The sequence below is a fragment of the Nicotiana sylvestris genome, chromosome 9 (genome assembly GCF_000393655.2).
Source record: "Nicotiana sylvestris chromosome 9, ASM39365v2, whole genome shotgun sequence".
Classification (NCBI taxonomy): domain Eukaryota; kingdom Viridiplantae; phylum Streptophyta; class Magnoliopsida; order Solanales; family Solanaceae; genus Nicotiana; species Nicotiana sylvestris.
In genome coordinates this window covers 113,666,402-113,689,733 of record NC_091065.1, presented here as the reverse complement: position 1 = coordinate 113,689,733, position 23,332 = coordinate 113,666,402, and the positions used below count along the sequence as shown (strand labels likewise).

At 36.5% G+C, this 23,332-nt stretch overlaps 2 protein-coding genes across 2 annotated transcripts; one reads left to right on the top strand and one right to left on the bottom strand.

The window, feature by feature from the left end:
• Positions 1 to 31: 31 nt before the first annotated feature.
• On the top strand, positions 32 to 970 carry LOC104235722 (protein BPS1, chloroplastic-like). Its single transcript, XM_009789533.1, has one exon. The coding sequence runs from the start codon at positions 32 to 34 to the stop codon at positions 968 to 970; it is 939 nt and encodes a 312-aa protein (XP_009787835.1).
• Positions 971 to 1,593: 623 nt separating this feature from the next.
• LOC104235720 (agamous-like MADS-box protein AGL15) lies at positions 1,594 to 6,695 on the bottom strand. Its single transcript, XM_009789532.2, has 8 exons — positions 6,370 to 6,695; positions 5,092 to 5,167; positions 3,027 to 3,139; positions 2,834 to 2,933; positions 2,675 to 2,716; positions 2,512 to 2,553; positions 2,221 to 2,399; positions 1,594 to 2,000 (listed from the first exon to the last, which is right to left on the bottom strand). Exons 1-8 carry the CDS (start codon positions 6,549 to 6,551, stop codon positions 1,916 to 1,918), a joined length of 819 nt encoding a protein of 272 aa, XP_009787834.1. The 5' UTR covers positions 6,552 to 6,695; the 3' UTR covers positions 1,594 to 1,915.
• Positions 6,696 to 23,332: the final 16,637 nt, after the last annotated feature.

Below are 23,332 nucleotides of genomic sequence, written 5' to 3'. Positions count from 1 at the left end.
AAAACTATATATTTTATTGTTCTTCTTTGACATGGTACTCTTGGTTGAAAAGATTAGCCATTTTCTGAAACATCCCAACAGGCTGGAGAATCAACATCACAATTCAGAAGCCCTGTTGGCTTCTTCTTTGCAAGTTTTTCGATCTGATGTATCGAAAATCTTGAACAAAGTCTTGCCAATTCCAGAGCCAGGGACAGAACCAGAATTCCAGTTCTTGTCCCTGGCCTGGATTCATAACTGCCTTGATGCAATTCCAATGATGCATAGAGCTTTTGCAAAGCTTGTGGTGCAAATAGATCACCCAATAAACAGATGGGAAAAATCACAAGTTGAGGAGTACTTGGACTACACCTTGAATTTGCTAGAGTTACTGAATTCTGTGACTTCTGGTGTTTCCCATTTGAGTCATGCTAGGCTTTGCATCTCTCATGGATTGAGTCTACTCGAAAAGAATTCCTATTCTCCGGCTTTAGAGCATTTGAAAGAGATTCAGCCTCATGATCTTGGCAAGGAATTCAAAGTTGAAGGGAAGACTGAAGAGAGTTCTTGCTCAGGAAAAGATTTGATTACTCATCAATCATTGTGGATTTTGAGGAGCATTTCTTTTTGGGTTTTCGGGGTTATGTTATCTGGAATATGCAGTGATGTTAAACCCTACATGGAATTGAGGATATCAGCTGGTTTGTTCGATGATTCTTTGATCAAAGGCTGGGATTCTGTATTAGCCAAAGAAATTGCACAAAATTGTGGTGTTTCAAAAGAGGTGAAAGAGATTAATGAAGTGGTAACTAGTTTGAAATCAGCAGTGCCAAATGGTGAAGTTGATGAAATTGCCAAACAACACAGAAGAAGATTGGAGGATTTAGGAGAATTGCTGCAGACCATGGGGAAGAAAACAAATGATCTCTTCACAGACGTTCTAGCTGAAAGGAGTAAATTCCTGGATAGCCTTCAGCACACCAGAAAGTAGAAATATCAAGTAGATTCTTCTGTAAATTTGTGCATGCATAAAATGGTTGTGAATAGATTATTAATGTAATATATGTAAACTATATAGTTTCTCGTGAAAAAGTATTGATGTCAATTAATGCTTTACAAGTGCTTGGCTTTCTATGTCTTTTGTTTCTTTAATTATCTACCTGGTGGAGTCTGAAGGGAACCTTACAAAACTGGTAAAGTTGCTACCATGTGACTAAGCTGAATTCCGTGCATAGCGAGAGCTTAGTGCACGATGCCTTTTTTTTATCCGGTAGAGTTTGAAATCCACTGGCCTTACTAATTCAGCCCACTAGGGAGAAATACTTCCAACCAGGAGTTACTTCATTTCCAAGGCTCTAACCTAAGACCTCTCTTTACGTGTGAAGAGAGTCCCCAGTCATTCCACGACACTCCTTAGTGGTAAATATTGTTACTTGTTTGGTGGGTGAAGTTCTGTGTGTGTATCCCATTAGGGTCTAGAATCCCTTGATGGGAAACACAAAGGATGCAAGATGAAGGGGAATAATGCATTTCATCTCTCTGATGAAGAGCTAAACAGTGAAGAAATGGTAATTTTTAGAGAAAATGTACACAAGAAAAAGACTGATAAATGTATGACGAAGAACATCCATTCCATTAACTCGAAAAACAAATAGCATGAGAGGGAGATGTGAATGGGTCTAGGCACCAAAAAACAGTAAAAATGGAGAACTGAACTCTTCTATTCTCCATCTTAAACACCCTATCAAAAGGGATTGTCCAAAATCAAAAATTAACCAGCATATTTATCTTGCTCAAGCCATCTAAGGGATCATTAAGTCCTTGACAAAATCACAGGTTTAGATGAACCTATTTTTAACATGAAAACTGGTTCAATATCATTTAACCTGACATGTGCCTACTATCAAAGGAGGGGACGAGTCCCGAAAAACATTAGTCACTTTGAGCCGACTTGATTCTCTGAATTGCTTGAAGGAGATTCCTGCTCAGGTTTCTTTCGCTTTCGACCAATTGTTGGAAGCCTAAGGTACACAGAATACAAAGGACCATCAGAAGGAATTGCACAGCAAGAAAGTTCATACAAACTACCAAGAATGTTGTTAATAGGACGCCTGCAAAATTTTAGTTACCGTGCTTTTAACTTGGACCTTTTGGGTGTGACAACACGTGATGTATTTAGCCACCAAACATGTATGTAAGAAGCAAGAAAATTAACTCGAAAAAAAGAAGAAGATATAATACCCCAATTGCAAGGTTGTGTTGGAATCTTCGTCATCTACTCCATCTTCACATGCTGTGTCCGAGTCCAGACTCTCCTCGCCCTCTTTTATAATTGGATACTTCTTTTCCAATGGATGGTATTCAAGATAAGGTGGAGGTAAACTAGCACTTAGAGGAAATAACCCTCGAAGCTCTTCTACCTGCAGCTCGCGAGAAGCCAAAAGCAATTGTGTCAGAACATAACCCCCTGAAACCTAAAGGGGATTTTATAGACTGTAAAGCAATAGAAACAAAAACGAAGGCTTGTCTTGCCTGTCTGCGTAAGGTTTCACTCTCCGACACAGCCCTCTCCTCCTGGATAGGCATCATCCAAAAAGAAAGATGAGCAGAACAAGAGAAAAGCTCATCCTGTACTTCTAATCTTTTCTTGCTGGAATAAAAAATATAAATATTTCAACTGTATGATGTGGTTTACCTGCATCCTTGAATTCTCTAGTTGCTGTATCAGCAATTCTTCCTAGAATATAGAATATTATTGCTCAGATTTCAAGATCCAACAAAATAGATATATTCTGGAAAAAGCTGACTACATCTTGGGGCACTAATAACTGAATAATAAAAGCAAACTTCACACCTTTCTGTCCTTTATGGCTAATAGTCCTTCATTTAGTTGATGTTCAAGCAGCCGTAGTTCACTCAAACCCAAACCATTAAGGTCCTTGCCTAACAACCGCCTGAAATAACAGTCAATCACATATATAAATTTGAACCATGTTCAAGTACTAAATATCTTTAAACAATGATTTGCATAATTAATAGAGCCATACATCTGTTTTATTTTGAGCTTTGAGAGTTCGTCTTTAAGACTGTCCACCTCTTTCTGTTCCTGCTTCTGCACGTGCTTCTGCAGCTGCGCCTGTGGCTGTGGCTGCTTGTTGTCCTTGTTCAAGAAAAGAGCAAAATAGAACAAATTCAGAAACCTCTACTGATAGGACCATATCAATAGATAAGGGATTGTTTAAACACGATTAAGTATTCACAGTATCACCACACCCAACCCTCCACCATGGTACAAACAAATACAAGCATCTAATTGTGCATGTCAGTGTGTACAGAAAACTTCTAAGAGCAAAAACAATCGTTTTTATCTAAAATGTATTCAACACAGATCAGAAATCAAGATATAACTTATAACCTGGATAAAATGAGTTACCACACGTGCCTGTCGGGTAATGCAAGAACTCCAGAAATTTTGATGTTGTAAAATCATTTAGCTTCATCTCCCAGTTATTAATTAAAATAAAGCTTTTTGAAGAAATGTTACCATTTCATGAAGAGAGGAAGGCTGTGGAGAGCCTGTTTAGCAAACACTTCCAACCACTTGTAATTCATTTGTCAAGTTGGATACAGAACATTCAAGTGATTACAAATTTACTTCTTTCTGTCAGAGCAAAGACCACTCAGTTTCGAACTAATTCAATACCCGTGTCACTAAAGACAAGTATCCGCCTTTTATGAAGAGAAGACTTCACCCAAATGGAAAAAAAAAATAGGAATCTAATTACCATCAGATATCACAATGAAATTGTTAACAATGAAAAGTTTTCCCGAACGAAGATGGATATTCTGAATCTCGAACATTAAGCTCCTTGACCTACTTCAAGTTGCGCTTTTTTGCATCTTGCCCTTCAATTATGTGTAATTTCCCGAGACATCTTATAAAGATGAAAACCAGAAAACTGAAGTTCATATATTTTGAGTTCCGTAGGGTAAACATACAGGACGACCTGATTCCAGTCTCCAGCTCAAGTATTTGCATTGGAAAAAAAATGTCATTCTTTCTAATAGTGATTCATAACTCATTTATCTTTATGATCAGTATAGTGTAACTTTTATTGATGCATTCCAGCCAGAATTAACTGCTGATCTGAACAATAAACAGGTGCCATGTATATTTGACGAGTCGAACTCCAGATTTTTTATCTTATTGATAGTACTCAGACACCAGAAAGAAGCCCAAAACAAAGTCTGTGGACATCTTTTCAATTGCAAACAAGAAATCTACGCAGATACAGAAATCTCCATAAATTACACTGAAACACAACTAAACAACAAAATATGGGACATGCTAGGGTCCACCAATTGACCAAAGAGGAGTCCACATAGTATCAACAATGGTAAGCAAAAGTTTAGAGTGCACTGCCAACATTTCATTCTTTGAGCACGGGAAGAAGGGGGCAGAAAACCTCCCCGGATAGTTAATACTGAAATGAAGACAAGTAAGAGATTATTACACCAAAAATCCTACTAAGGATACCCGTGATCCTCTTAACACAAAAAGCATGAACATTATTGGAGAAAATACAGAAATTAATGTAGCCTTAGAATATGAACAACAAATCTGAAAACCCATGCACTCCGAGAAATGTTTCTTCTTCGTATTATCAAAAGAGATAGTATGAAGTAGGGGTCTATCGGAAACAACCTCTCTACCTTCACAAGGTAGGAGTAAGGTCTGCGTGGATTTTTTTTTGTTGTTGTTTGGTACTATCAATAGAAAAAACAGATAAGAACTCCAAAATGTGTTTTTTTGAACACTCCTACTAGAAGTTGCAAAAAACCCAGCCACCTTTCACCATTCCCCTAGAAGAGAACTCTCTGGTACTGCACAATTTGCCAAAAAGCATGATTACACCAAGAACTTATGAACAAATAATAGCGAAAACACTCTTATTGGCAAGAGTTTTTTATTAATTTTCTTTTAAGAAAAGTTACAGCTTTTCATATCCAATGAAGAGTAACAGAACTTAGAATATTGCGTCAAAGGACAGTGGAATATACATATTTGTATAGCAATCCATAATCATAACTAAACAGGTGAAGATCTTCTACCTCTGACTTCCTTTCTATGGCAGAAATCTCTGTTGAGGCTACACATCTGTTGTATCTCGAAAGCGTCTGTTGCATGCTGCATTTTGACAAAAATTAGTGTACCAAATTAAGGATAAATGATCGCAATTAATCAAAGTCACATCTTCTGTAATGCGAGAAAGCCATATTCAAGGGAGGACGCAAATATTTCACTTTTCTTTGCAATATGAGCAACACAAAAAACAACAACAACAACAACAATAACATACCCAGAGTACTCCCACAAGTGGGGAGCAACACAAAAGAGTGAGAATTTTCCAAATCAATATCCCCTAATTTACAAGGGCTAGGATGTTGACAACCAAATAATAAACATTTTGCATCGAGGTTACTGCACCAGACCATTGTGGTATGGTACATGAAATTAAGTAAGACAAGAAACTTCCAGTTCAATATAACTTGTTCAAATTGCCTCTAAAAGTCAAACAGAAAGTGGTAAAGATAACATCAACATCAGAAATCGATAAGAGGAGAGAGTTATAACAGCTTTCTTCATAGGATGCACGGATGGTCCTGTTTACACATAATATTAAGAAATTAATCAACTACCATCTAATTGAGAAGAAAACAGAGTATGCAAGATTGCATAGGCCTACCTACATGATAATCTTATCTAATCGTGAGCGGCATTGCACGCAAGACGATCAATCAAAAAATCAGGAATAGGAAAAAGGAAGAAGAAATTTATCAAGTGATTGTCAATGAAAAGGTATTACTAGCATTATTACAAGAAACAATTCTAATTTATTGCAGAGAATAGGAAATTTGCAAGAAATACTCAAAACTGAAAAATGTGCACCAACCAATAATCAAATTCTTTCTATGTGAATTTAAAATACTAGAACAATTTCTAGGAAGTATCAACACAACCTAAAACACTAGGCATGGGAAATTCATGAAACCCAGTGTCTGGCTATATTTTTGGTCAATGTTAGCATACACAAAGATAGAGAAACTCCACCAAGTAACTCGATAACTGCCCAGCAAGACTTAGACAGATGGGGAAAAAACCAATATCTTTCTACTAGTACTACATTATTCAACACAATAAAAGTAAAACAAATCTAAAGTGAAGTCAACATAATAAAAAATTAATTACTACGATAAAAACAAGAAACAACAGCCACACATGCAAACCCAAAATTAAAATCAAATCTGATTACATACATGCAACTAAATTAAAGCCCCCAAGAGATTTTCAGATAGCTAGATTTTCAAAGAAGAGATGAAAAAACATACCTAGTACTGGAAAACTCGAAAAGCTTGCTAGTACTGGAGAAAATAATAACAGCAACTTCCGCATCACAAAGAACAGAAAGCTCATTGGCTTTCTTCAACAAGCCAGCCCTCCTCTTTGAGAAAGTCACTTGCCTATTATTTACATTCTCTATCAATTTTATGTCTATCTTCCCTCTCCCCATCTTTCTTTAATTCCCCCCTCAAATTAAAAACCCAAAACAAAACTCTTCAATCTTTCCTGATGTTCTTTTTTTGGGGGGTGGGGAATTTTTATGTGATTATAGATAGATAGATACAGAGAAGAGGAAAGAAATTAAGAAGAGGGTTTTGTGCTAAAAAAGGGAAAAGGGGAGGAAAGAGAGTTGCTAAAAAGAGAAAGAAGAAGGGAAGATAGAGAGACGTGAGAGAAGTCCCCCAAATGGCAAGAGATTCTGGAAACGGCAAACGCTGCATGGCCAATTCTATGCTTTGCATGACTCTCTCTCTTTCTCTTCTCCATTTGCTTGCCACATTTAGTGTGCATTTTCTTTTATTGGCTCTTCCCTATGGGCCCCACTTTCCATTTTTTCCATAATTTATTAGGGGTCTTCTTATATATAACAAACAAGTAAGTACATAAAATAAAATAAAAAAAATTATGGAAGAAAGTAGTACCAGTATTATTTATTCAGTTACATGTACGCACAATTTTGGCTTTATTGCTATTTAGAGAGTTAAATATTATTGATTCATACTAATATTTTTAATTATTATTATGATTATAGTATTTTTATGTAATTTTTGGTCATGACCATGACCATTAGTTCTGCCTAATTCGAGTAAAGGGTATAACTAGTTAGAAGAAGGTAACTGGCACTAGAATGAACGACTGGGATTAGAGGAGAATAAATTAGTCACAAGGGCTAAGATTTAGCCACGTCAATTCAAATCCAAAGCAGCAACTCCACGGTTAAATGCTAATAAACAGGAGAGAGGAGGAAGTAATCATCTAGTACTCTTCTCCTTGTCGAATTCCCTCCCAATTCCTCTCTTTCTCTTCTAAATTTTCCTATCTTCTTCTCTAATTCTCTCCATTATATTTCTGTAGGTTTCGTTTCAATATCGATTTTATAGAATAGTTTCAATTTAGCCTCCTTTCTTATTTTTCTGCAATTGTGATCTTTAAGTTCCAATTTTCAGTTAATAGAAAATTCCGAAAATTATCCCAAAAATATTGTAAGTTCAATATGAGTTTATAAAATTCGCATTTAATTTACTAGATCATGACATTCGGTATCAGAGCTTTCGATTCTCAAACCTGTGTGGAAGCTATGGTGACAGGAACTAGACAACAAATATTGGATACTAAGCTAGCCCAACACGATGAAGCATTGGGTGAACTTGCGACCAACTACCGAGCACTCAACGAAACTCATGTAGGAATCAGAGGTACCCTCTAGCTGATTCTAGATAAATTGACGACATTAGAAAAGGGGAAAAATTGAGGTCCAGACCCGGCTCAACCAGTAAGAAATGGGATGCTTCCTATGCCAGCAGCAGAATCTAGATTCAACATACCACAAGGATTTTCAATTCCACCCCCGAAATGTGAACTGTCGAGCTTTAGGGTAAGGATCCTAAGGTATTGCTGCGTAAATGTGAAAGGTATTTTAACCTCTATAAAACTACTGAGAATTTAAAGGTGTTGTTGAGTTGTACTTGAATGGGTTTGCTGAGACTTGGTTAATTCCCTTGTATTAAGCAAAGGTGTGTTACATGGGGGAATTTAAGGAAGAGATTTGTCACAGATTTGGCGAGATATTGTTGGAGGATGCAGTAGAAGAATTCAACAAACTAATACAAATAGGAATTGTTGAGGATTTCTGGGGCAATTTGAGGATCTTAAAGCACAAATGATTATGAGAAATCCTGCCTGAAATGAATCCCACTTCTTGTCCATTTTATAGGAGCACTGATGGATGAAATCAAACATGCAGTAATGTTGTTCAAACCTACTTCACTCAGTTTGTCTATTGAGTAAGCTAGACTACAGGAAAAGGCAATTTAAGCAGCAGAGAAGAAGCATAAATTAGTTACCAAAGGTCACACGACTGTTGGGGGAAGCTCTAACCTATGACAGGTCAATCCAACTGCTAGCAGGTCTAATGCTCTCAGACTCAGTCCTGAGGTTTATTTATATAGGAACAACAACAAGTTGTTCTTCATATATTTTAGATGTGGAGAAAAATATGTACTGGGACATCAATGCAGAAATAAGTAATTAAACTATATAGTAAACGAGAAAGAGGCTAATCTAGGAGGTTATGAGGAATCACCTACACCAGAGGACCTGATTATTGAACTTGAAGCATCCCAAGAGACATAGGAAGCTATATGTCTTAGTTCACTCTCAGGTAACATCTAAGGAGTAAACTCAATATTAGTTGATGGGATTGTTAAAAATAGAAAGTTAATTGTGCTAGTCGACTCTGGTAGTACGCATAGCTTCATAGATGAGCAAGTTATCCATAACACGAGGTATGTAGTTGTGTATAGTCCCCTTTTGAAGATAACTACAATTGATGGTAACTATGTGGTGTATCACACCAGCCGTGCTAGGTTCAGTTGTAAAATAGAGGGAAATTACTATGAGGATCTGAGAATTATCCATTTGGATGGTTGTGAGATAGTGTTGAGAAATGATTGGATGAAAAGATATAATTCCACCAACTTTGACCATAAGAACATATGTGTTACTATTGGGAGAAAGGGCAATAAGACAGTATTGCATGCTATACTTGAGGAAGAAAACTTGAGCATGATCAGTGGGACTGCAATGGGGAGGCTATTAAATAAGGTTCAAACTCTCATGGATCACTTGTTTATGCTAAGTGTGATAATAGACTATGAGCAAGAGGAAGTTAAGGATCCAATACAAAAGGCACTCAGCCAGTTTGAAGCTATTATGCGGAACCAAAATCCTTACCTCCTACTAAATATTAGATTACTTAATTCCCCTAAACCCAGGGACTTTCCCAGTTAGTTTGAGGCCTTACAAATATGACTATTTTCACAAATAAAAGTTAGAGAGACAAGTGACAGGAATTCTGACCAATGGCATTATTCAGTAGAGTCAGTCACACTTCTCTTCTCTAGCTTTATTAGTTAAAAAGAAGGATGGTACATGAAGGTTTTATGTAGATTATAGAGGATTTAAAGATATCGCCATTATAGATAAGTATCCCATCCCCATTGTGGAAGACCTTTTGGATGAACTGTATGGGGCTGTTATTTTCTCCAAAATTGACTTATGAGCTGGGTACCATCAGATCAGGATGAAGGCAGATGATGTGTTTAAGACAACATTTAGGAATAATGTGGGCCATTATAAATTTAAAGTATGCCTTTTGGGTTAACCAATGCACCTGCTACCTTTCATACTCTTATGAATTAGGTATTCTAATTTTACTTGAGAAGATTTGTACAAGACTTCTTTGATGACATATTAATTTATAGTCAGTCATTGAAGGAACATGTAGAACGTTTTGAAGTAGTTTTTAAGACACTGTTAGTATGGTCCTTGTTTGCTAAGAAGAGCAAGTGCTCATTTGGACAATCTAAGGTGGAATATCTTTGACATGTTATCACTGTTGAAGGTGTATTTACTGATCTTGAGAAGGTTCAGGCAATGATCAACTTGCCTAGAACTACTACTATTAGGGCCCTGAGAGGGTTCCTAGGTCTTACAAACTATTACAAATAATATATAGCTCATTATGGAGTATCTGTAGACCCTTATCTGACTTGTAAAACAAAGATAAGTTCAAGTGGAATGAGAAAGCTGAACAAGCATTCATAGCCCTCAATAAAGCTATGTGCACTACTCCAATATTAACTTTTCCAGATTACAACCAAGAATTTGTTGTGGAAATTGATGCATGCCATTCTGGTATAGGAGTTATCCTCATGCAGAGAGGCAGGCTTGTAGCCTATTTTAGTAAGGTTTTGGCATAGAGGAACCGGGGCAAATCCGTATATGAGAAAGAATACATGGCACTGTTGAGTGACATAGACAAATGGAGGCAGTACTTACAATACAAGCACTTTGTGGTCAAAACTGACCACCATAATTTGAAGTACTTGTTGGAACAAAAGGTAACTTCTGCAATACAACAGAAGTGACTCGCTAAATTACTAAGATTAGCTTATGAATTTCAGTATAAGAAGGGGGATGAAAATAGGGTAGCAGATGCTTTATCCAGGCAACATGAGGAAACATCAGATGCCAACACTCCAGTTGTTGAGTCTCAACTACAGGTTATCAGTGTGGCAGTTCCATTGTGAGTACATGAGGTTAGTGCAAGCTATGGAGATGATGCATTAGCTGGTGATATGATTACTTAACTTTTTGTAAATATACAAGGTCCAAATTTGTGGCATTAAAATTCTAGGGTATTAAGGATGAAGGGAAAAGTGTATGTGGGAACTCATAGGGACTTGAGGCAGCAGATGATCAAAACATTTCATGATTCCACCTTCGGGGTCACTCAGGGCAATTAGGAATAGTTAAGAAACTATCAACACTTCTATTGGCCACTGATGAAATAAATGGTCATTCAATTTGTGGATGGGTGTAATATATGTCAGAGGAATAAGGATGAAAATGTCGATTACCCCGGACTACTACAACCTCTTCCCATTCCTGATCAAGCTTAGAAACATATCATCATAGACTTCATTGAAGGATTACCTAAATCTAAGGGCAAAGATGTTATACTAGTGGTGGTTGACAGGATGACAAAGTCTACTCGTTTTATAGCTTTAGCTCATCCCTTTGTTGTTATGGTTGTTGTTGAGAAGTTTTGGAAAAAGGTACATCCACTAATGGTACACTTGAAACTATTGCATCGGATAGGGACATGATCTTCTTAAGTAATTTCTAGCAAGCCTTGTTTAAACTCAAAGGTGTTCAGCTTTTCTATAGCATAACCTACCACCCTCAAACTGATGGCCGAATTGAGAGGGTCAACAGGTGTATCGAAGGCTGTCTCAGATGCATGACAAGCCATAGATCTACACACTGGAACTAATGGTTGCACTTTATTGAATGGTGGTCCAAAACAAACTACTACTCTAGCTTATAATATACTTTATTTGAGGCTTTGTATGGTTATGTTCCTCCAGAACTCTCCATGGGTCCTTTGCTTGAGACCATGATCCCTGCTGCTGAGGATGTTGTCATAAAGAGACAACAAATACAATAACTACTTAAAGATAACCTCCTCAAAGCCCTGGAAAGAGTGAAACAATTTGCTGATCAAAGGAAGACCAAAACAGGGTTCTAAGTTGGAGACATGGTATATTTGAAGTTGCAACCACAAACATCCATTGGCTTGGGGAAGAATTTGAAGCTCAGCTGCATGTACTATGGTCCTTATCAAGTCATCAGTGGCATTACACAAGTAGCCTACAAATTGTTGCTTTCACCTGACTCTAAAGTTCACCCAGTGTTTCATGTTTCTTACTCTAGAAAGAAGTTAGGAACTAAAATGGTTGTACAAACTAATTTGCCTACTACTAATGAAGAGGGACAATTCTTTGTTAAACCAGTGGCCATTTTGCAAAGACAACTGAATCAAAGAGGTAACATTGTTGCTGTTAATGTTCTTATTCAATGGTCCAACTTACCTCATGAAGATGCTTCTTGGGAAGACTATGATTTTCTCAAGAAAAAATTATCAGGTTTTGATGTTAATCCTTGAGGTTAAGGATTAATTGAAGGAGAATGGTATGTCATGACCATTAGCCTTAAAGGGTATAATTAGTTAGAAGATGGTAATTAACATTAGAATGGACGACTAAGATTAGATGAGAATAAATGAGTCATAAGGGCCCAGATTTAGCCATGTCAGCTCAAATCCAAAGTAGCAACTCCATAGTTAAATGCTAACAAATAAGAGAGAGAAGACAGTGAATTATGTGGTACTCTTCTCCTTCTTAAATTCTCTCCCAAATCCTCTCTTTCTCTTCTAAATTTTCCTACCTTGTTCTCTATTTCCCTGTTATTTTATTTCTGCAAGTTACTTTTCAATGGCGATTCTATAGAATAGTTTCAATTTAGCTTCCTTTCTTCTTTTTCTGCAATTGTAATCTTTTAGTTTCAATTTTCAGTTAATAAAAAATTCAAAAAATTATCTAAAAAACATTGTGATTTCAATCTGAGATAATTTCGTATTTAATTTACAAGATCCTGACAATTTTGAATACGTATGACTTCACACTAAAATTAAGTAATTTGACTATCATACTTAAAAGTTAAAATTAACTACATAAATAAAACGAATGAAGTAATTACTAATAACAAGGGTCAAGGGATAGGAATCTAGGGTAAATTTTTTGTGTGAGAAAAAATGGAGTATATAAATATTCGTTAACTTGACTATGTTAGAATTCTTCTTGCCTTCTTATTCTTTTTTTCTTTTTCTTTTTCTTGTATTAGAATCCTACTAATATTTCTATATGGTCTTCTTTTCTTTTCTTTTTTTCTTTTTTCCTTCCTATATCGAGCTTTTCTTGTGGTGTTAGAATTCTATTAATTTTTTATTTCCTTTTTTAGAAGTTCTTTAAAAAGTTATTTACTCTTTCTAAAGAGTGAGATTGCATCACTATGATTTGAAGGCTTACTTCAAATATTACTTTACTATTTTCTTGATTTTTATAATTTTGGTAAATATTCCATATTGGTCAGAACTATATATAATTATATGTGGTGGCATGAATACGCAAGCTTTTAAGAGAAACAGTATTCCCTTTCCAGGTAAGTCTAATTTCATTTTAAACATTGTTAGTTTAAGGGTGTGTTGTCTAAATGTAGTGGAACTTTTATATACTTTGACTTGCCTTACCTTCATGGGCGGCTCAACAGTATCCGGGGCCCAAAGCCAAACTTCAACGAAGGGCCCTAAGTTTTGCTATATTTAAAAACTCATTCAATAAAATTTTATTTTAAAGTTTATTTTTCTAGCTTTTTGAGATGTAAATTTTTTAATAATTTATTTTTAATCGATTTCTTAACTAGGATTATATATATATATATATTTCTACTTTCTAGAGTTATTATTCAATTCTTTTAGGATTTCTAGATTTTCTTAAACATCTTTGTTAAACTCTCACCAACTTCTTCTTTTTCTTGGATTCCATTCTCTTCTAGCTCAATTATATTAGTAATTTGTTTATCTACCATAACTTCTTCCTATTTTTGGGGATTGCATTAAAGTTTTAATTCTTCTCTTTTTTTGGTATTTTTAATATGCGGATTCATATTTCTTTGTTGACATATTAAAATTCTGATAAATTAAAAAAGATAATACATATACTTACAAACAAAAGATATTAAAAAAAAAATTTAGATGAAAGTAATAAAAAAAAGTATAGAACAATTGAACCTAGTTTAACAAATAGTCATAGATAACTTGATATTACTTTTGCTATTTCAATATTTTTAGTGCAATGCCGGAAAAGCTTGACAAAAAAGGAGTTTGAAATTGCTTTTTGCTATCATATTTGGCAGAATATTTTATGAGACAGTGGGTTTATAAGTCTAGAAATGCTAAAAGGAATATAAAAGATTAAGTAAAAACTAGTTTAAAGAGAAAGTAATAAAAGTAATGCGGGTCTTGTGATAATAATCATAATATATAAAGGAGACAAGAAATATATCTGTTTTTATTCCCAAATTATCTTTATCGGTCCCATAATTTCCTTATTTATGAAAGATATACTTTTTTTATATATACTAAATATTTTTAAAAAAAATTCATCAAATACAGAGACAACTATTTAATACAGTACCAAAAAAATTTGGGATCTCTCTAGATATGGGTCCTCAAGCAATTGCTTGAGTGGCTTTACCCTTGAGCCCTTGCTTGCCTTTACGGTGTTAGAATTCATCTTTTCTTATTCTATTCTTTCTGTAACTGGTAAAAAGGTTTTACATAAGTTGCTATATTGTCCTTTCCTCCCTTTTAATCAGTCTCTTACTCTATTTAGAAATTTAGTTTGGCGTCTCTGCGTGTTATTTAATCTACTACTAGTCTTAAAATTTCGCAACGCACACCCCATCTTGGTGATTATATTTTTTAAAAAAATTAAATAAATCTATTAAGAACTATATTTGAGTTATTATAAAATAAAAGTTAAGCTCTAAAAATAAAAGTTATTATCTTGTCAGCAATTATTATGTAAAAGTTAAGTGTACATTATTTCAAAGGCCAAAATAAATAGTTCCGTATAAAGGGAGCATCATTGGTCCTTACTCGTTTTTTATACATAGTAAATTGGAAGAAATTCAAAAATAGTCAGATTTACAAGTGGTCATTCAAAAATAGCCACAGTTTCAAAGGTAATCGAAATTTAGTCACTTTTCATGTAAAGATAAATCTGAACGAAAACACTGTTCAAAATCCGGAAAAATACTCCAGCATAATATACTGGAGTTCCAGTATAATATACCGGTCCAGCATAATATACTGGAGGTTGGAGCACCAGTGCTCTAGTATCCAGTATATTATACTGGAGCCAACAAAGTATACCGGTCCAACGTAATATGTTGGAAGTATATACACAGGTGCACCGAACTCTAGTATATTATGCTGGACCGGTCTCTGTTGCAGCAAAATAGTGGCTATTTTTCATTGACTTGGTAAACGTTGGCTATTTTTGAATGACCAGTCCGAAAACTGACTAGACCGTGCTATTTTAACAATAAAACAAAAGAAAAGAAAAAATAATACTCCATTTTTTCTCCAATTCTTCATATGCATAAATTCTTTTCATCTTGATGAAATTAAGATTTCCCAAAATACATATAATATACCAAAAAAAAAGGGAGGGGGGAGGGGGGGGGGAGTAATTTTTTTTCTTCTGAAAAAGGTAAATAATATATAGAATAATGAGATTAGTAGGAAGTAACTTGTGTCTCAACAATCCTCGTTGACTGACCACAATATATAAAAACTATATATGAATAATCCTTCTGTTTTTTATTTTCATTCCCATCCTCATTTTGTTTTATTTATCTTCATTTCTAAATCAACTGAAACCTTACTGTATTGGGAAAAATTGCATTTATATATGCGAGTGACATGTTGAAACACGTGGACTGGTCAAATAGTCAAAAAATTATAATTAGTCAAGAGGCACGGGCAGCAGTAGAAACGAGCAAAGGCAAAGGAAGAGGCACGGAAGGACATTTGAAGGATTCAACGCCCGTACCTATTTAAATTATTTATCAAAAAGAATGGATCTGACCATAATAAAGAGCGCAGATACGAAATTCGACAGGCATTAAATACTGGATATGTTAGAGAATTTGTATTGATTACAATGATTGTGTAACGTAGCATTCAATGTCTTTAATTATTCATAATAGCCTCATTATGATTTGGATGAAACGCATATCTTCAAGATACCTATAAAAGGGAGGTATCTGGTCACTTATAAAGACAAGACACAACTGGAATATACTTTGATTCACTTGTTTTTCTCCTGATTACACTCTGATTACTCTAAATTACTTTCTTCTACATATTCTTTTGATAATCAGTAACCCGCGTTCTTCTAAATTCTAACTTTGACTGAAATTCTATTTTTTGGTTAAACAAATTGGTTCCGTTACCGGGAATCTGATAATCTATTTTATTTTCACTTGACCTTCCTTGTTACATCAATTATGTCGAATAACAATGACAACACCCCAGGAAACCAAGAGAACCAACAAAGTTAGGGAGGCCCACGAAATATTAACATTCAAGTTCCTACTCCGCAGGACTCTCCACGGCAATCTCGTGAGGGTACTCCTGATGGATCTCAAATAAACAAGTATGCTCAATTTAAAAATGTTGAAGCTGTTGATGAAGCTTTGCAGAAATTAATTACTGCTCAGGTCAACAAAGCTGTTGAGGCACTTGTTAACCAGTTACCTGTTGCAACACCCACACCTTCTCCAAATAATAACACTATAGAAAACCCTCGTTCCGGGCTTGTTAACTCAAGCAGCGGTGGAACTCCCAGTAAACTGCAAGAAGGAGAACCAGGTAATGTAATTAATTCTGATTTACAAAATTTAGTACTAAACTTGCAGAAATAGCTCAAGGAGCAAAGTGAATGCATAGAACAGATACCCAGGGTGCCTCCCATAATCAAAGGGGTAGACATGGACAGATATTCGCAACAACCCTGGAAGCCAAGTGCTGCCCCACTCCCAATTCCAAAAAGTTCAAAATGCCTAATATTCCAAAGTATGATGGAACAACAGACCCACGAGACCACGTGACTGCATTCACAACGGGCATAAAAGGCAATGATTTGACTAAGCAGGAGATCGAATTGGTATTAGTCAAGAAATTTGGTGAAACACTCACCAAATGAGCACTAACATGGTATTCCCTTTTACCTGAAAATTCTATAAACTCTTTTGCTGAGTTTGCAGATTCTTTCATCAAAGCACACTCGGGAGCCCAAAAAGTGGAAAAACGAATGGAGGATATTTTCAAAATTAAGCAAGGAGATTCAGAATTGCTTAGAGAATTCGTGGACAGATTTCAACGCGAAAGAATGACATTGCCGCGTGTACCTGATAATTGGGCAGCTATAGCTTTCACAAGCAATTTGAATAAAAAAAGCTCGGAAGCTACGAGGAGACTCAAGGAAAGCCTTCGAGAATTCCCAGCTACAACGTGGAATGTTGTTTATAACAGGTATAGCACGAAGTTGAGGATTGAGGAAAATATTGTTCCCTGATCTCAAAAAGAAGAAAGTATACGTTCAAGACGTGCAGAGAACGAAAAAAGATCTGGTAAAAATAGGTACGAGCCCTATATGGGACCTGCGGGGAAAGACTCGCGGTCAAAACAGGATAATCAAAGGCACGATCACAGATCAAGAAATAGAGAATCAGGTTCTTCATCAAGATTTAGGAACGAGCGAAACAACTATGAGTCACGAGATGATGATAGAAATTTAAAAGCGAGATCCGGAGGTTATAACTTCAAAGTCAGCACCTCCGAGCTCGTAGCTGTTTTGAAAAGCATGGAAGATAAGGTTCGATGGCCAAAGGAAATGAGATCGAATCCAACAGGTGCAACCCTGACCATTGGTGCGAGTTCCATAATGATCACGGGCATAAAACAGCAGATTGCAGATTTTTACAAAGTGAAGTTGATCATTTATTAAAACGAGGATATCTTACTGAGCTGTTCAGCGAGAAAGGCAAGCAAGCTTACATGAAGAACAGGCAGGAGCCTCCAAAACCACCTTCTCCCAAAAGAACTGTTAACGTTATAAGTGGGGGTGAAGACATCAATGGTGTGTCATATACTGCAGCTAACAAAACTTCCAAAGTAACTATTACCCAAGGGAAACAGGTGCGACATGTTCTAGAAGAAGGCAATATTACATTCAATGATGCAGATACAGATGGCGTATTAATCCCTGATAACGATGCACTAGTAATATCTTTAATTGTGCATGATACTAATGTGAAACGAGTTTTGATTGATCCAGGTAGTTCCGTGAACATTATTTTGCTAAGAGTGCTACGTGAGATGCAAGCTGAAGATAGAGTAATACCAAAGGCGCATACTCTATCTGGATTTGATAATTCCAGTGTCGTCACAAAAGGAGAGGTAACACTTACCACTTTTGCTGAAGGGGTCGTCAAAGATACAAAGTTCCAGGTAGTAGACATGGAGATGACTTACAACATGATTCTGGGGAGACCATGGATCCATGAAATGGATGTTGTTCCTTCAACCTTGCATCAAGTTATCAAATTTCCATCGTCATGGGGAATTTGTCAAATTCGCGGAGATCAACATACGTCCAGGGCTATTAACTTCGTTGCAGATACAAGCACGAGAAGTGGAGGCAAATAGCAATCATAGAAGGCAGTTGAGGACATCACAACACAAACCTCAACCGAACAAGGGCGAACAGATGTAGACTCAAGGCCTGATATCATTCAAGAACTAGAAGAGAATGAAGATATCAAAACAACGATAGAGGAATTAGAACCTGTCGTGTTATTCGCTCAATGGCCTGATAAAAAAGTCTATGTCGGAGCTAATCTTGATCAAGGAATGAAAGGTAAGTTAATTGAATTTTTGAAAACTAACATGGACTGCTTTGCTTGGTCCCACTCCTACATGACAGGAATACCACCGGAGGTGATGACTCATAAACTAAATGAAGATCCGTCATATCCTCCTGTGAAGCAAAAGAAAAGAAAGCAGAGAACTTTCAAGAATCAGGTGATTCAAGAAGAAGTCCAAAAATTGCTAAAAATTGGTTCCATTCGAGAGGTAAAATATCCTAACTGGTTAGCCAATAGTGTTGTGGTTCCAAAGAAAAATGGTAAGTGGCGGATTTGTGTAGATTATACAGATCTTAACAAAGCCTGCCCTAAAGATTCTTTTCCACTACCACACATAGATCAATTGATTGATGCAACTACAGGTCACGAATTGTTAAGTTTTTTAGGTGCATATTCAGGTTATAATCAGATTAAAATGGATCTGACAGATGAAGAAAAAACTTCATTCATAACAGACAGAGGGGCTTACTGTTATAAAGTAATGCCCTTTGGTCTAAAGAATGCAGGTGCAACGTATCAGAGGTTAGTTACCAAAATATTTCAGGAATATTTAGGAAAGACAATGGAGGTATATATAGATGATATGCTTGTTAAAACTCAGTATTCAAAAAATCACATATCATACTTATCTGACACATTTCAATTTTGCGCAAATTTAATATGAAGTTAAATCCAGAAAAATGTGCATTTGGCATTGCATCAGGCAAGTTTTTGGGTTTTCTTGTTTCTAACCGTGGAATTGAAGTAAATCCTGCACAGATTAAAGCCATTGAGGAAATCCCTGACATACTTTCAAACAAGAAAGAAGTTCAAAGATTAACAGGGAGAATTGCGGCTTTGGGAAGATTCATCTCTAAATTATCAGAGAAGTGTTTTAAATACTTCTCAACCCTTAAGAAGCAGGATCATTTTGAATGGAATGAGGAATGTCAACAAGCACGTAGGAATTTGAAAACGTACTTATCGAATCCACCTTTGTTGGTAAAACCAAAGGTTGGGGAAAAGCTACTCCGCTACCTTGCTGTTTTGGAGGTGGCGGTAAGTGCTGTTTTGGTCCGAGAAGAGCAAGGTAAACAATCACCTATCTATTATGTAAGTAAATCTTTGTTATATGCAGAGACAAGGTATCCTCGGTTATAAAAACTTGCACTTGCATGAATCATGGCATCTAGAAAGTTAAGACCTTACTTTCAGTATCATCCTATCGTTGTGGTAACTACCTACCCTTTACGTAACATATTACATAAGCATGAGTTATCAGGTAGGTTAGCTAAGTGGGCAATAGAGTTAAGTGAATACGAAATTGCATACCAACCTAGAACTGCTATAAAATCATAAGTACTAGCTGATTTCGTGGCTGCTTTTAGTCAGGGAATACAGTTAGAAGCAGAAAAAGAATTACAGGTGTTCAATGGAGCTAACCCAGGAACTTGGACTTTATTCACTGATGGCTCATCTAACGTGAGAAGAGCAGGTTTGAGGGTAGTATTGGTACCACCTACGGGTGAAACCATTCGGCAAGCTATTAAATGTCATTCCATAACTAATAATGAGGTAGAATATGAGGCTATGATTGCAGGTTTAGAACTGGCACGGGAACTTGGCATAAATCAGATTATAATCAAGAGTGATTCACAACTCCTAGTTAATCAAATGCTGGGGACTTATACAGCCAGAGAAGCAAGGATACAACAGTACTTGGAAAAGGTACGGGAATTGATATAACAATTTCAAGATTGTAAAATTAGACAAATACCCAAGGATGAAAATCTTGAAGCCAACGCCCTAGCAAATCTCGCATCTGCGGCCAACGTGGCAAACGATGCAAATGCCTCAGTGATACATTTATTTCATTCAGTTCTTGATCCTGATGCGAATGAGGTAAATTTTAATAACTTAACCTAGGATTGGAGGAACGAAATTGTTGCTTTTTTGCAGTATGGAACCGTCCCTAATGACAAGAAAAAGGCTTATGCACTTCGAAGGCAGGCCGCTCGGTACTGCTTAAAACAAGGCAATCTATATCATAAAATGTTCGGTGGACCCTTAGAAAGATGCCTAGGACCTTCGTAAACAGAGTATGTAATGAGAGAAATACACGAGAGTCATTGTGGGAATCACGCAGGTGGAAAATCACTAGTACGAACCTTAATTAGGGCAGGTTATTACTGGCCTAAAATGGAAGAGGAGGTAGAAAGTTTCGTGGCAAAATGTGATAAATGCCAGAGGTACGGTAATAATATGCATAGACCTGTGGAATTATTACATACAATCATTGCGCCATGGCCATTTATGAAATGGGGAATGAATATCGTAGGTCCATTACCGCAAGCAAAAGGACAGGTAAAATTTTTGCTTGTTCTCACTGATTATTTTACTAAATGGGTAGAGGCAGGTGCATTCAAACAGGTGCGAGAAAAGGAAGTCAGAGACTTTATTTGGCGGAATATCATATGTCTATTCGGCGTACCAAAGGAGGTCGTATGTGATAATGGTCCTCAGTTTATTGGAGCTCAGATCACGGAATTTTTTCAAAGCTGGCAAATTAAAAGGATTACGTCAACACCCTATCATCCGGTGAGTAATGGACAGGCAGAATCAACGAACAAAGTCATTATCAACAATTTAAAGAAACGACTAGAAGAATCAAAATAAAACTGGCCTGAAGTGTTACCTGGAGTTCTATGGGCATATCGCACAACTGCAAAAATAAGTACAGGAGAAACACCGTTCTCATTGGTTTATGGAGCTGAGGCTTTAATTCCAGTTGAGATAGGGGAACCAAGTACACGGTTCACACATGCGACACAAGAATCTAATGACGAGGAGATGCGGGTCAACCTAAATTTACTCGAGGGGCGGAGAGAAGCTGCTTTAATAAGAATGGCAGCACAAAAACAAGTCATAGAACGATACTACAATAGAAAAGCACGCCTCAGGTTCTTCAAAATTGGGGACTTCGTGCTTAAAAAGGGTTTTCAGTCTACAAAGGTAGCTAACACAGGGAAATTAAGTCCAACATGGGAAGGACCCTACAGAGTGCGTGATGTTGCAGGAAAATGAGCATATGAACTGGAGACAATGGATGGCAAGATACTACCTTCGCATTGGAATGCTGTTCATTTAAAGAGATACTATTTCTAAGGAAAACCCACGGTCAGGTATAACCATTTTAAATTTCATTTTTGAATTGTTAAAATTTTACTAAACGATTTTAGATGATAGGCAAAACGCTAACCCGTACTAAATGATGCGTCACGACCTGTAAGGCACATGGAGTAACCTAAAATTTCTGGCCTAAGGTTACAATTATTCTGATAGAAATGCAAATGGGTTATGCAGTCTTCATCTATAATCGTCCCTCCGAGTCCCGTATGTTTTTCCTTTTCAGGAAAAGGACCAAACGAGAGAAACTATCAAGTGCTCGAGGCTTCATACTTCAACACTCAAACACTTGGGGGACTACATAATATACACTGACATATGTATAAAGAAGGCAAAGCAGATTAAGGAAAAATCAAGCCTGAAAGAGTTAAGTACAGAGTAAAAGTCATAAAGCCATGAGCTAAGGCCAAAGAAAAATCTCACTATAGTTAGGGCAAATGCTATGTACTAAAACAGGTTATAAGGAAAAACCCCGTGTCTATTATTCTTCTTTTGAATCTGTTACAAGAAAAATAGTTACGAGAAAGTTATAGATGTAATTCAAATACATGTAAAGTTTTATTCGGAACTAGACAAGGTTCAAAAATAAAATCTTGTCAAAGTTATTTCAGAGAAACATGTGTATTCCTATTTCTTTTGTCATATGATAATACCATTATGAAGTTGAGACGTCTTATTCATTAAGTATTGGAATATAAAAGGGCCCTCTTTTATAAAACTCATGTTTAAATTAATCATGAGGTTAACAGAAGCATTTTTCGGAAAACAAAAATGCAAATTATTCTGTAAGTCAGGGAACTGTGGCTCTCCAACTTTGCTTTTTCAATTGGGCCAATAAGAGGCTCCAACCATATATCCGCCTGACCTGACTTTCTCAAAAGGTTGTTCTCAGCAGGAATTTCAATAGTTACCCGCCTCATAGCGGCACTTCTACTTGAAGAGCCCGTTTTAGTATGATGAACTATAGGAGGGGGAATAGTCAAAGGAGGAGCCGGAGAAGAGATAAGAGTAGTAGAAGAAGGAACGGAAATAGCTGGGGCCGGTAAAGAAGGAATCACAGGCACGGGTAATGAAAAAGACGATAAAGGTACTTCGTCTAAAACAGGCCCGACATCTTCACGACCAAATCCACTGACGAAAAGTTGGTCGATAGACTCACGAGTATCGTGGGGAGTGACGTCATCATCAGGAATTATTATTGGGGTTTCAACAGGTTCGGTAAGAGAAACCGAAACTTCAGCTTCGTCATCGAAAACGATGCGTCTCCTAACTCGTGGCCTCGTTACCAAGGAACTCTCATTTTCCTCTTCAGCAACCTTCCTTTTCGCAGAAGAGGAACCCAAGACTATTTTTCGGGCTCTTTTTAAAGAGATATGGGTTCCCGAAGGAGTACGAGTTCCCAAAGAGACACGATAGGCTGCAACTGCTTCAATAGTAACCCCTCGAATAGCAAATCCTGATAAAAAGAAGGATAAAAGTTAAAACAATAAAGGAAAATATAGGCACGAAAAGAACAAAATGTGAACTCTTACCATGAGTCTTTACCTTCCAACCAAAATGGTTAGAAAGTGTTTTCCAAGATCTACCGTCCATTGACGCGATCTTCAGTAATTTATCTACCCAACCACGGAAATTGGGAACATCCCCCACAACTCCCATGGTTGCTAA

Coding starts and splice junctions, on each gene's coding strand:
- LOC104235722 (XM_009789533.1), top strand. CDS start 32: ATGGTACTCTTGGTTGAAAAGATTAGCCATTTTCTGAAACATCCCAAC.
- LOC104235720 (XM_009789532.2), bottom strand. CDS start 6,551: ATGGGGAGAGGGAAGATAGACATAAAATTGATAGAGAATGTAAATAAT. Junction 2,554..2,674: donor TAGAGAATTCAAGGATGCAG/GTAAACCACATC, acceptor ATGCCTATCCAG/GAGGAGAGGGCTGTGTCGGA. Junction 2,001..2,220: donor AACACAACCTTGCAATTGGG/GTATTATATCTT, acceptor TGTGTACCTTAG/GCTTCCAACAATTGGTCGAA.